The 13,298-nt window shown below is 38.1% G+C and overlaps 1 protein-coding gene across 5 annotated transcripts in view; it reads left to right on the top strand.

Moving 5' to 3' along the window:
• ERCC8 (ERCC excision repair 8, CSA ubiquitin ligase complex subunit) overlaps window positions 1-13,298 on the top strand; it is a 51,142-nt gene that overhangs the window by 5,459 nt on the left and 32,385 nt on the right. For all 5 annotated transcript variants that reach the window (XR_015261382.1, XR_015261383.1, XR_015261384.1 and 2 more), the window contains exons 4-9: window positions 3,433-3,556; window positions 4,987-5,068; window positions 5,692-5,760; window positions 7,898-7,964; window positions 10,544-10,647; window positions 12,633-12,757. Coding sequence is in view for 1 of the 5 variants with exons in the window: in XM_086769801.1 (XP_086625927.1) it covers window positions 3,433-3,556; window positions 4,987-5,068; window positions 5,692-5,760; window positions 7,898-7,964; window positions 10,544-10,647; window positions 12,633-12,757 (571 nt within the window). In the remaining 4 variants the exon portion in view is untranslated. The remainder of the gene's footprint in view (window positions 1-3,432; window positions 3,557-4,986; window positions 5,069-5,691; window positions 5,761-7,897; window positions 7,965-10,543; window positions 10,648-12,632; window positions 12,758-13,298) is intronic.

Below are 13,298 nucleotides of genomic sequence, written 5' to 3'. Positions count from 1 at the left end.
AGAGCTTTGTGTAGTTTCATATGATCCATACTGTCCTGTGGCAAAACTGGCATTTGAAAGTAACTGAACAGTACCAGCTTCTAGATAATATGTAGCTGATGCTTGTGTGTAAGGAAGTCTCCGCTAATCAAAACTTGTCTAGGAAGAATGAGTGGCAGTGGCCTTATTATGCATAGAATCAATTCTGTATTTTTCTTTGGTAGAAAAGGTTGAGATATTCTGAGTAACCAGGGAAAATGCAGCATACAGAATGAACTGGAAGTAACATACAGCCCCAAGACATGAAGGCAGGCCAAATGGCATGTGGCCACTACTAACCATAACCAGATCAAACGTGATTCCTGCAGAGCTACTCGAGAGTTTTTTAGTTCATTCCTCAGCCCTCTGGATTATGGGAGAATTGATTGCTCTGGTGCAGTGCTGAACACAGTGCATTGTTGTGCACTTACATTTATTATACCAGGATAATTAATTCCATGAGTTTAGATTTTTCTGCACAGTGCTTACAAATGCTGCTGCAGGAGCAAGTTCATGCTGAGTCAGGCTTGATTTCCTGCCACTGCAGGTACTGAAGATTTTTAGCTTGACCCTCTCCTGTAGAACAAGTACACAAAATCTGTTGGTTTTTAGCACCATAGCAAAATAACAGGCCATTCCAGGATATGCCTCAGAGATAAGCAATGGAGGAGTTCTTAAACTAAGCTCCACAGTTGCTCGATAGCTCTTGGTTAGTATTGTCACTACTGGCTCCTCTGCTTTTTAGCCACGCAAGTAAGCAGGAATGTTTATGAGCTGAGGGTTAGTGCCAGATCTATACAGATCTGCATCTGCATTTACACAATAATACTGCTGTGATAGTTATCACTTTGGAGGCCAGGACATTTGAGAAAACAATGCAAAGGTAAGAGCTGAAGTGAAGAAATCTTGTGAGCCTTTCACTAAGTGCAGATGGAGCCAGTTGGACTGTTTTCACATGCCTGCAGCATCTGGCTGGGATGGAGTTAGTTTTCTTCATAGTAGCTTGTATGGTGCTATGGTTTGGATTTGTGACCAGTCTGGTAACACACTGATGTTTTAGCTGTGGCTGAACAGTGCTTGCATAGCATCAAGGGATTCTCCGTTCCTCACTCTACCCTCACTGCAAGTAGGCTGGGGCTGCAGAAGAGGCTGGAAGCAAACACAGCTGGGACACCTGACCTGAATTGACCAAAGGGATATTGATATTCCATACCATACGATGTCATGTGCAGCAATAAAACTGGGGGGGAGTTTTCCAGGAGTTGCCATTGTTTGAGGTTTGGCTGGACATAGGTCAGCCTGTGGTGAGGGATTGCTTTTGCATCAGTTGTTTTTATTTTTCTTTTTGTGGGTTGTTTTGTTTTGTTTCCTTTTACTTATTAAAATGTCTTTATCTCAACTCACAAGTTATCTCACTTTTACCATGTGGATTCTCTCCTCCATCCCACTGCAGTTGGGGAGTGAACGGTGGTGGCGCTTAGCTGCCGAGGGTTAACCCTCAACAGTGTGAAACTTCGAAGTGTAGGAGTGTGGCTTTGGGCCCTGAAGTTGGATCCATGTGGATCCAGTTCAGATATGAGTGGCCTAGCAAGTATGTGAAATGATCTGTGCTGTTCAGAGCTTGGTCAATTGAATCATATGCTGGAGCTGTCAAGAGTGGCTTTGGTGTCCCTTCTTCCCACCATTGTTAATGTATTGTTAATTTTATTAGGTTCTGTTAACTATGCATAGTTGAGTTGAAAGTTCCATATTGTTCTTCCTCTTTCCTTTCTGAATGCAAAAATAATTAACTCCCAGTAGCTCAGTCCACTGCTATCTGGTGACTTCAGTATACATTAATTTCCAATAACTATGTAGCTGTGATTATTAGCCAATAATCATGAGATTCTTTAACTGTTGTTGTAGTTCAGCCCTGATCAGGACTAGACTACACAGTCTCTCTCTTGCTCCCCCCACCCTCCGAGAGAATAGGAGGAGATGATATAAGGAAAAACGGCTCGAGGTTTGAGATAAGGACAGGGAGAAATCCTTAAAGTAACCATCACAGGCAAAACAGACTCGACTTGGGGAAAACTGTTCATTTATTTCTAAAATTAGCAGGAGAATGAGACAGAGAACAAGATAACCTCCCCCCACCCCTCCCTCTTCCCGGGCTTAACATTATCTCTACTACCTTCCCCTCCCGAGTGGCACGGGGGGGGAAAAGGGAATGGGGGTCATGGTCAGTTCATCACACGTTGTTTTACACCGCTGCTTCATGGTCGGGGGAAGAACTCCTCGCATGCCTCCTCTGCTCCAGCGTGGGGTCCCTCCCACGGGCCACAGTCCTTTGTGAAACGGCTCTGGCGTGGGTCATCTCTTCCACGGGTGCAGTCCCTCCAGAACAGCTGTCCCAGCAGGCCCTCCACGGGCCACAGCCTCCTTCAGGCCTCCACCTGCTCCAGTGTGGGGTCCTCCACGGGCTGCAGGTGGATCTCTGCCCCTCCGTGGACCTCCATGGGCTGCAGGGGGACAACCCGCTCCACCATGGTCTTCACCACGAGTTGCAGGGGAATCTTGGCCAGGAGCCGTGTTACTCCTCCCCCTCCTTCTGAACTGACCTTGGTGTCTGCAGCCATTCCTCACAACAGGCTGGCAGACGCCTCTCAGGATCCTTTTTACATCTTATTCACTTCTCATCTCCTCTCCACTTCTTGCAACCAGGCCGGGCCGAGTTGGGCCCAGTCGGCTGCCCGGCGGGAGGCCAGAGGGTGAGGCCTGCAAGGCCCATGAGGCTCGCGCCTCCCCCTCTCTGCCCCCCGCTCAGCTGCTTCACATCTTCTCTCCTTTTTTTTCTGTTTTCCCCTACTTAAATACATTATCGCAGAGGCGTTATCACGGGACATTCTGCTACCAATCGGCTCGGCCTTGGCCAGCAGCAGGTCCGCCCTAGGCCCGGCCGAGTCCACTGAACAAAGGGGAGCAACTTCTAGCAGTTTCCTACAGAAGCTGCCACCTTAGGCCCCCCCTCACTAACAAAACCAGAACAACTGTATATGTGATTGTATTTTTCAGTGAATCCATTTCTAAAACAGCAGGATTCCACAAGGATAAATGGTTTGTAGTGTTAAGCCCTCACTTTAAACACTAGAATTTTAAAATTTCAAAAGACATTAGTGCCTTTTATGCCTCAGACTGTGTCTTAACTTGAGATATGCTACAGATGTGATATTTTGAAAATCTAAATGATCTTGCAGTTTCTCTTCAAAGCGTTGATTGAAAATTGGGGCACCAAAACAACTATTTTTTTATTGAAAACTTCAGTACAGATTAAAAAAAAATTAAACTGTATTTTCAACCTGTCATTGAATGTCAAGACAATTATAAGACAATTATCAAGACTCTAACCAACAGTAATCTTTTCCTTGATTTTAGGAGCCATCCTGATGCACATAGATTCAGTGTGGAGACAGTCCAGTGGTATCCTCATGACACTGGCATGTTTACATCCAGCTCATTTGATAAAACCTTGAAAATATGGGATACAAATACTCTACAAGTAAGAGAGAATTTCTGCTGCTAGCAGGCTTCTTTGTAAGCATGTTATTCATTCCACATCTGCGGTTCTCCCAGAGCTCAACAGGACCAAGCATCCATAAGAATGAAAACCAGCTGATTGTTAGAACATTAGGTGCAGGAGCGGGGTGGCGTGGTTCTGGTGTTCACACATAACTTGATGTATACTTGTCTGTTTCTAAAGATCTGACTCTCTAAACTGTACGAAAGCTTGAAACCCCAGGACAATTCCTTTCTGCTTTTGCAGTGAACTGGAATACAGCTGGTTGCATTTATGCTACATAAACTTGTCCACCAAGGACTGGTCTGAAGTTCGTTCTTGGGGATTGTTGACTGTAGTCATAGTGTATAGCAGGGCTAATTTTAGTAACCAAGGCCTAAATCCTGCTTTTGAGGGACTGGTGTTCTTGGCATTCATGGTCATTAGGTCCAAAATTCTATAGCACTGTAGACACCATTTCTAAAAATTGGTGGAGAATGAGACACACTGGTTAGCATTTTCTTAATAGTTTAACTGGCTTTATTAAAGTAAATAGATTCTGTAGAATTTTTGGTTGCTTTGACTCACTAATCCTCACATCTAGTTATTGAACTATGAATTCATGACTGCTGTTTATCCTGTTTCCAGTATGAATGTATTAGTGGATTTACGCTGGTGCTATTTGAATGTTGTTTCATGCATAGTGAAAAAAATAAGAGGTCTCTCACCCTAGGGACACAATAGAGAATAATTTTTCGCCTCTTTTTTTTTTTTTTTTTTTTTTTTTTTTTTTTTTTTTGTGAGATGTGAAGCTGTGTTTGCAGCTAGTAAATCTTCACATAAATGCAGAGTTTTGTTCACTTTCCAGGTAGTTCTGTGAGCATCACTTAAAAGACAGTGTTCATTTGGAAGTTGTTGATCGACCCATTCTGCCACCAAATGGTCTATTTGAAAACACAGACAACTTAGTTTAAAGGTTGTTTTAATATACAATATTTTAGAATGAGACAACAAAAGCAATTGTACCTGAAAGTAATTGTACTGATTATTAAAGCTGATATTGTATTTCATTACTTTTTAACACTCACAGGGGAACTAATAATTTTGTGTGTTTGGGATTTTTTGAGGAATTGAAGATAGTATGTGATGTTTGTGAATGACAAGGGGCTTCTAAATTTAGTTGAAGTGCTTCTTTCCTGTTGACTTCTATTTTTCATATTGTAACTTGTTTGCTGTTTTTTCTTGCTAGCTTTTTTACTTATTTACTTTGCAATATTTGCATGATTTGGTTTCTAACCGGGGGATTTATTATTAATATGTAAATAGTAATATTTGTAGTAGCCTCTTTTGTAGCTGTTACTTGTAAAATATTTTATAATAAGGATTTATGTTCTGACAACATACTTTGGTTAATTTAATCTTTTTATTGTCAGTCTGCAGACGTCTTTCACTTTGAGGGAACAGTCTATAGCCATCACATGTCTCCAGTTGCTACAAAGCATTGTTTAATAGCAGGTATGTGTGTGTTTTTAAGGAATGCCTTATGTATTTTGGGATTAGAGTAAAAAGCAAGGGTGTCTTTTACCTCCCCTGACTTATTTTTACATAATTTGAGTCTTTGTAAGATGTAAGGTCATTGGTAAAATAAAGTGTTGTTGGTTGGATGATGTCAATGAATATCACATGTGTTCTTCTGAAAATAATGCATCAATCAATTCTACTTCTGGATAAAAATTCCTAGCTATAATTAGGTTACCTATCATTACATAAGTTAGCATTTGAAGGTTATTAGACAGAAACTTAGTAAATCATGTAAATGGGGGGTGTGTGTATTGCTTACATGTACACAATTTAATTATGTAAAATTAGTAAAAAAAATATATTTAAAGAGGAGATGTTTTTAATTTTTATGTTTCCTAAGTACTGTTCTGTTTACCCTCATTTTCTATATTTTGGTTGTTACATGGTAAATTTACTTGGACTAAAAATGTAGATCTATTAATAGAATGCATTGCTCTGACTAAATGAACAGTTATGCAGCTACCATTTTTTTCTGTTTCTTTGTCATTGCTAAGATTTGTTGTTGTTCTCTCAAATACTGCGGAGTTTTTTAGCAGTCTTTGTTTCTCTTGTTACAGTTGGTACCAAAAGCCCTAAAGTACAGCTCTGTGACTTGAAGTCTGGATCCTGCTCCCATATTCTGCAGGGTACTTTTTAGTCTGAAACATAAATGTTAAACAATAACTACTTTGAGTAAAACAAGTCCTGTAAAGAAACACTGTATACAATGTATTCTTTGTAAGTAACATGACTAATTTATTTATTGCCAGTTGTGAAGGTTACACAGTGGCAATAGGTTCTTCTGGGTGTTAGTCTAGTGCTAATGAATTGGAGAATACAAATATTAATTGATGAACAGTAATTACAGATATTTGGCCTCTTTCATTATCTAATCAATAACAATTATTATTTATTACATGGTTAAGCGTAGGCATTGGTTTTGTGTTCACAGAAATGCAATATGATGTGCTGGGTTTTTTTTTTTAAACAAAACAAAACAAACAACCCCAAAACAAAAAAAAACCTTCAGTATTTTTAACATAATATCCTGAGGAGATGCTTGCATGGATGTGTTCAGAATTTTCTGTATAACAGGCAAGATACTACTTGCTGTGGAAAGGGACTATCTAATCCTTTGCATTAACCTAATTCAGTAAACATAAGGGTTTATTGTTCTGTAATCCATTACTTTTAGCATTTAATGAGAATTTGCTCTTAATGTCTCTTTTCTAATGTTTAGTTTTGGAGTATGAGTGTATATACACATGCTCAAGTGAAGGCAATTACAAGGTAAATCATCATGCTTCAAACCAGCAGGGCAAGAGCCAGATCTGATCTAGAAACTGTAGAGAAGTGTTAGCTGAGATATAGCAATGTGCAAATGCAGCTCTATTTCTTCAGCAGCCAGCTCGAATCTATAAAAGCAGCCTAGGTGCTTTTGTGTGATGCAGAGCTTAAGCCAGTAGGTGCATCTGAACTCAGTCCGCCACAATGGGCATCTTGGTGTTCTGCTTCTAGAGCTGCAAGCACCACAGAGAGCAGACACAAAAATAGTTCTCTAGAGAATAGGTTTGATTTCAGCAGGTCTTCTTAATTTTGACACAAGGTTAGTGCTTTCCAGGCACAAGCTGATTGTGTCTTTGCGCAGAGCCTGCTACAGTTAGCTCAAGTGTGATGTCAGAGCAACAAGTGGAAGCAAGTTATGTCCTCCACTAAACATAATAGAGTTATTTTTTACAGAACTTGAAGCACTCAGTAGTGTCTTGAAAATAGGTATTAATATTTTTCACATAGGCTAACTCTAGCAGCTAGAATAGAGCTAAATGCTTGGCTGTAGTTTACTTAACAGATCCAAATAAATGTATGTGCCCTGAGCCTTCCAGATGTGTCCTGTGATACCTGTACTGTGGAGATTTTTTCCATTACCCTGGGCATCACAGCCCTTTGATTAATTCAGGTAATGGAAAACCAACTACTAGAAGATGTATCAGAAGCAAGGTGGTTCACATAGCTCTAAACTGCATTAGCAAAAATGTAGCTGTATGACTTAGTTTATTTTTCAGCATTGTGTTTCTATTATTACATGAAGCATGATTGCAGTCTTTCCATTTAGGACACCTTACACTTCCTAATGTCTGTATTTGTTTAGCATTTTAAAAACTTTCCAAGTTTTAAAGTGTATGTATATATATATATGTATTACTTGCCATTAAGCTGTACTGGGTATGACATTGCTAAGACGACATTTATCTCAGTATCTGACTATTTCAGACCTAATTAGGGGAAAAAATTCAGGACCAGAGTATTTGAGGATAAGCTGAATAAAGTTTTAATCTTAAGTACATAAGGTAAATATATTTTTTATTAAGCATTTTGAAATGATTTGAAGAAAAACAAATGGAAAGTTCCTTCTGTGTTTGAGAACACCAGCGCTAACACAAAATTTAATAACAGTATTTAAACTCAGTAGCTGTGACTGTGCTGTAATATGTTTTGCATAGGTAAGACTGTCTTTGCTACCAAGTTACACACACATAATACTCCATGTATCACTTTAAGCTCACTGCAGTCCCACTCAAGCAAGAGGAGGAATGAGAAATAACCTCTAGCACAAAACAATATATCTTGACAGAAATCAAATTCATATTACAGTTTAGATTACTGTTCTGGATTGGTGGATCGTATAGAAATAAGTATCTGCTTTTACTTTTAGTTATTTACGTAAAATGGTGTGTATAAGTATTTTCCTAGAAAATCATATAAGCTTTTTCATATAATTTTTAGGTCACAGGCAAGAAGTACTGGCAGTGTCTTGGTCTCCACGTCACGAATATATTTTAGCAACTGCAAGGTAGAGATGTTACTGGACTGTTATCTGCACTAAAATGTTTGATGGTATAATTTTATATGTTCATTATCCATGTGTTTTACAATTCAAATGCACTTTTAAAGTTAATCTTCATTATTTACTTTAACCTATTCACAGTTTTACAGATCTTGCCTAGAAAAACTAAGCGTGGAGAGCTAAGTGATTCTTATTTTATAGGAAGATTGTACAGAATTTTGAAATAGTAATTGCATTTAAAGGTGTGGGAAAATGATACAGCATTATAGAGATACTAACTTCTTACTGTTTATTAGTGTGTGTGTTGCTATCGAAGTCAGGCATACAGGATCTGTTTTATAACAAAGTAAAACATTTAGCTCAAAGTACCATCTTGGTTAATCATGCTCTATTATGCCAAAGAACTTAACTCGGGTAGCTTCGCTGACATGTAATAACTTTCCAAACTACAGTAATTCAATGAGTATAGATTGTGTGTTGGTACTGCCAGGCCTTTATTATATATTTTTTTTTCATTCCAGTCATTTTAAATCTAGAAGATCCCCTTGGACTTGCTATGACTTTTGCATATGTTAGCTTTTGATTATAATGTGACATTTCTCTTCTTAGTTTCTTGGTTGGCATACTTTTTCTTTTGAATTGCAGAGAGGAATGGCCATTTTATAAATTGAGAGTGAATTTTGAATAAGTTAATATCAGAATTGCATACCCTTGGCTTCTGATGCTGAAAGGCTCAACGTAGTTGGGAAATGTTCTAACATTGTGATTTTTTTGTTTGTTTGTTTGTTTTAGCAAATGAAATTTAGTTTCCTTGTTTTTCTGTCACAGAAATAGTGGCAGTTAATACTGACTTATTGACATCTCCCAAAATGTTTTGCTTATAATCATATAAGTAGTATAAGTATAAACTGCATCTACCTGTGTTGTCGTGTTGCCTTATGATAACTGCCTGTTAAACGTATTTCTTATGGCTCCATTACTTAATTCAGTACTGTAGTTGGACTACTAGTTCCTAATAACATAACTCAGTTTTGCTGTCTGCTAAGACAAATATGAGCAAGAACTGGCCACACTGAAATAAAGAAGAGGTAGTGAGGAGAAACTGGCTGATGCTGCTAAAAAGAGAATCTAGACTAATCTTGCATGTCAAGAGATGTGACTGTTTTCCAAGAAAATTGTATATTTTCTTGTGATCACTTCAGGGGAGGGAAAATACTTTGAGTGGGGGTTATATGGCTTGCATTTGAAATGTATTATTTCAAATTTCCTGTAAGATGCTCAGCTCTTCTGTAGTTTTGGCAGAAGGTTGGAATGGTCGGAGAAGAAACGTATTTTGTGAGTGTCTTTCACACACTTCAGTTTCTGACAGCAGAGAAGGTTACAGGAACACCTTCCACTAGACCAGATCACTGAAAGCCTCATCCAGCCTGGCCTTGAACACTTGCAGGGAGGGGGTGTCCACAGCTTCTCTGGGCAACCTGTTCCAGTGCCTCACCACTCTCATAGTGAAGAATTTTTTCCTGATATCTAAATCTAACTTGAGAAGGTACAGGAAAAAGCATGTCGTACTTCAGTTAGAAGACTGCTTACCTAAGAAGAATTGTATATTTTCCAGCTGTAGGTCAAACAGATGCAGTTATTTTTGTTTAGGTGGGGTGCAAAGTGATATATGCCTTTGTTTTTCTTTTTCTCCAAAAGGACAGTTAAGTTGCTGGGAACTGTGCAAATAGTTTCAGTAGATAAATCTACATTGCATGGGAAGTGGTCTTTTGTATTAATTTACCTCCTATCTATACCTGGGAGTCTTGTGGTGCACACAGAAGTGTACTACTGGAATGCTCAAATCAGGTTGCGTAACAAGGTACCATACAAAGTGCACTGCCTGCAATGCTGCTGTCTAAGCGTGTACCTAGTATCATCATTTGTCATAGCTTTTGTTGTTGGCAAAGACACAGCATGAGCAAAGCATGAGCACACAGCCTGGGAGCCACAATCAATCACAGCAGCCTGAACATTAGTCTTTCTCTCCTTGTGCCACCCAGGTAACGTAGACAAAGCCAGTGAGTTCCTACAGAAGCAAGCTCTCAGTGTTTCTCTGCCATATGACAACAGAGTGTATAGATCTATCCAGCCTATGTGTATGTAGCCAATTTGTGTACCAGTCGTATTATAGATCAGTGATAGCAAGAGCTTGAGTTCACGGACAACCATTGCAGACAATGCTGGAGTCTGTAGCTACAGTTTAATCAACAGAAGAATTCACAAGTTTACTGCTAATCTGTGTATGTATGCAAGGGTGTTATGTTGTAAACGAAGAGGCAAGTGTATTGTATCGTAGACAAAGATTCACTCTTAACTTAGGTGCTTGTAGTGTACCAACTGTATTTATTAATTCATGTAAATGAATGTCTGAAGTCTATCTTAAAAATCTTTTCATGAAATTCTATCGGCTTGAATGTGACTGCTTGATGAGTAGTTCAGAAGAGTTGCTGAAGCAGGGTGAGTGTCAGGCGTGTTGGCTGAAGACAGTTATTGAATCAGGGTGGATGCAATTTCCCTAATTTACTCAAATCTGTTTTTCTTAGTGCTGACGGTAGAGTAAAATTATGGGATGTGAGGAGAGCATCTGGATGTCTGACTACACTTGATCAGCACAATGGAGAGAAGTCCAAAGCATCTTCTGAGGCAGGTAATACAGAATATAACTGCTGGTAATCCATATGTAACTAGAAGCATTCTTGTATTTCATAAATACGTTGAATACTAAGACCAGCAAGCAAACTAGTGATAATCCAGTTGCTATCTACTGACTAACACAGGCCGCTGAATTTTATTCAGTTACTTCTGTTATAGAGACAATGTTTGTGACTGGAGATCTTGTTTAGAGAGATCTCCTTGGCAACACTATTGTATTTGTTCTAAGTGGTTTTCCCTCTAAAATGGGAAATTTTGCCATTTGTTTTATGGGTGGAAGCATTAATTCCTGCTGTAGATTAGGTTCCATATAAACAGCCATCATTTCATACTTATAAGCTGTTCCAGTAGTTAATTATCCTTGTTTAAAGACAAGGACAACACAAACAAAATCCATGAAAGCACATTGCTTTTCCTGTTTAAATTGGTCATGCTGCCAGTGCAAGCCTCTAGAATATTTTCTCATATGTGGTGCTGTAAAATCAATTATATTCTTTTTATGCTGCATAAAGTATACAACAGGGTATAAATTTATGATGGTATTTAATTTTACAGGAAGCTAAATTACACTAATTTCAGTACAGTCAAATGCATTAATGGTGCCTGTATCAGTTGTTATTAGCTACAACATTAACATTTTAATGTATCTTCTGATCACATTTCCATACCTAAAGAAAACCCCACCTAAATTAAAGGGAAGCTTCTTAAACTTCAAATTGTAGTTCATGAATTTTGGTCAGTTCTGGGCAGAAGATATTTAATTTTGGCAGGCCAAGAAAGTACTTTAACACTTGCTCCTCTGAGGTAGAAATAGGTAGTATTTGGAATTGAATCACGAAGTAGAAACTCTGTATCATGGCTCTGAATAGAGATTTGTGTAGCATAGATCATAGTGATTAAAGCTACAAGTTAGCCTGATTTATGTGCAACTTAGATTGCATGTAGAAAAATACATGCAAATATATGTAAAGTCAAACTAATTTTCCAAAACGTAGTTAGGCAATATGAAGTAGCAGTAAGTATCTGTCTTAATAACCGTGCTTCTGCTATGGAAATTGTAGTGTGGTAATAGAGACGTTTGGTTTTGACAATTTTAAATTCCCTTAAAAGTCAAGAAATTACTGAGATGAAAATGCTCTAAAGAAATCTAAGACTTATGAAAAAAGAAAACATTGAACAAATTTTGCTTTATAAAAAACAAAATTCTATGTAAGTTACAGGATAAGTAGTGCCATTTTATACATTCCTTTGAATGACATGTTGTCTTGTTCAAACACAACTTTCTTTTCCATTTTATTTCTCTGTCTGACAAGTTCCAGATGATTTTTTTATAATCTAATGGCAATGGGATAGACTAGGGTATTAAATATATTGAAATATAGCTAAACTAAGCCAAATGCTGCTAACAATTTTTTAAATAAAATCTTTGAAAAACGGATAACACTTTTTACCTAAGAATTATGTCTAAATTGTGTACTGCAGTATGATACAGAGGTACGTTAGCTATTTTTCAGTGAGTTAATTTATGGGCACCATAATTAGGTTTGCTGTGGTAGCACTGAGTTGGATTTTATCTACTTTAACAGAATCTGGAATTTGTTCTTGTTAAATTTCATCCCATTAATCATTGCCCAGTGCTTCAATCTATCTAGATCCTTCTGCAAGGCCTCTTGTCCCTCAAGAGAGTCAGCAGCACCTCCCAGTTTGGTATCATCTGCAGACTTGCTAGTGGTGCATTCGACTCCTCAGCCAGGTCATTGATAAACATTGAACAGAACTGGCCCTAGAACTGAGCCCTGAGGAACACTGCTCACTGATCCGTTGCCAGCCAGATGCTTTTATAAACCAAGAGTTAAATTATTAATTAACTGATATGTTATCATTTAAATAGCACTTTCAGAACTATACATAGAAATAAAAATGTGTATCCAAAATAGTAATTCTTCTGTAGATATCTGAACCAGATCTTTTGCCTGACAGCAAACACGGCTCACAATGGGAGAGTTAATGGTTTATGCTATACACATGATGGGCTTCATTTGTTGACCATTGGTACAGATGACCGCATGCGACTCTGGAACAGCTCCACTGGAGAAAACACATTAGTAAGTTTTCAGGGATCTTCAGTTATGTTTTTGCTTGCACTTAATTTTAGAAGATTTATAATTTGTGCAGTTGTCACTACAACTTTGGGTATTTATTCACTTTCATAAAGGATATAGCTGCTTAATCTGATCATTAGAAAATTTAGTGAGCTTTTTTTTTCCAGATTTCTTTTCTTATTTCTACTTATTAGAAAAAAGCAGAGTATGAGGAAGCTTGGATCTACTCAAAGATAGAATATGTTAACTTCAAGTTAGTTAATTAGTAAGCATAGCTGAAAACACTTCAGACAGTAATGAAAACCTTAATATGCAATGACAGCTGATAGAAGTTTTTTTTAAAAAAACCTTCTAGTTGTCTGAGTGCTGTCCACAGGGCAGTTGTCCGTACCTGAGAGTTTCACTAGTTGACTGCCTGGCTTTCTTTCAACTTTCTTTCTGTTTTTGTGGAATGTCTCTTGTGGAGTGGTATAGCAGTGTTAAAAGTATCTATCCCTTTACATTTGCATTGCAACCAAAGGGAGAGGAAATTAAATCTTTACTG

Source organism: Chlamydotis macqueenii, chromosome Z, assembly GCF_036417535.1.
Source record: "Chlamydotis macqueenii isolate bChlMac1 chromosome Z, bChlMac1.mat, whole genome shotgun sequence".
In the NCBI taxonomy this organism is placed as follows: domain Eukaryota; kingdom Metazoa; phylum Chordata; class Aves; order Otidiformes; family Otididae; genus Chlamydotis; species Chlamydotis macqueenii.
The sequence above is the reverse complement of the archived record's forward strand: the minus strand, read 5'-3'. Positions and strand labels throughout refer to the sequence as shown.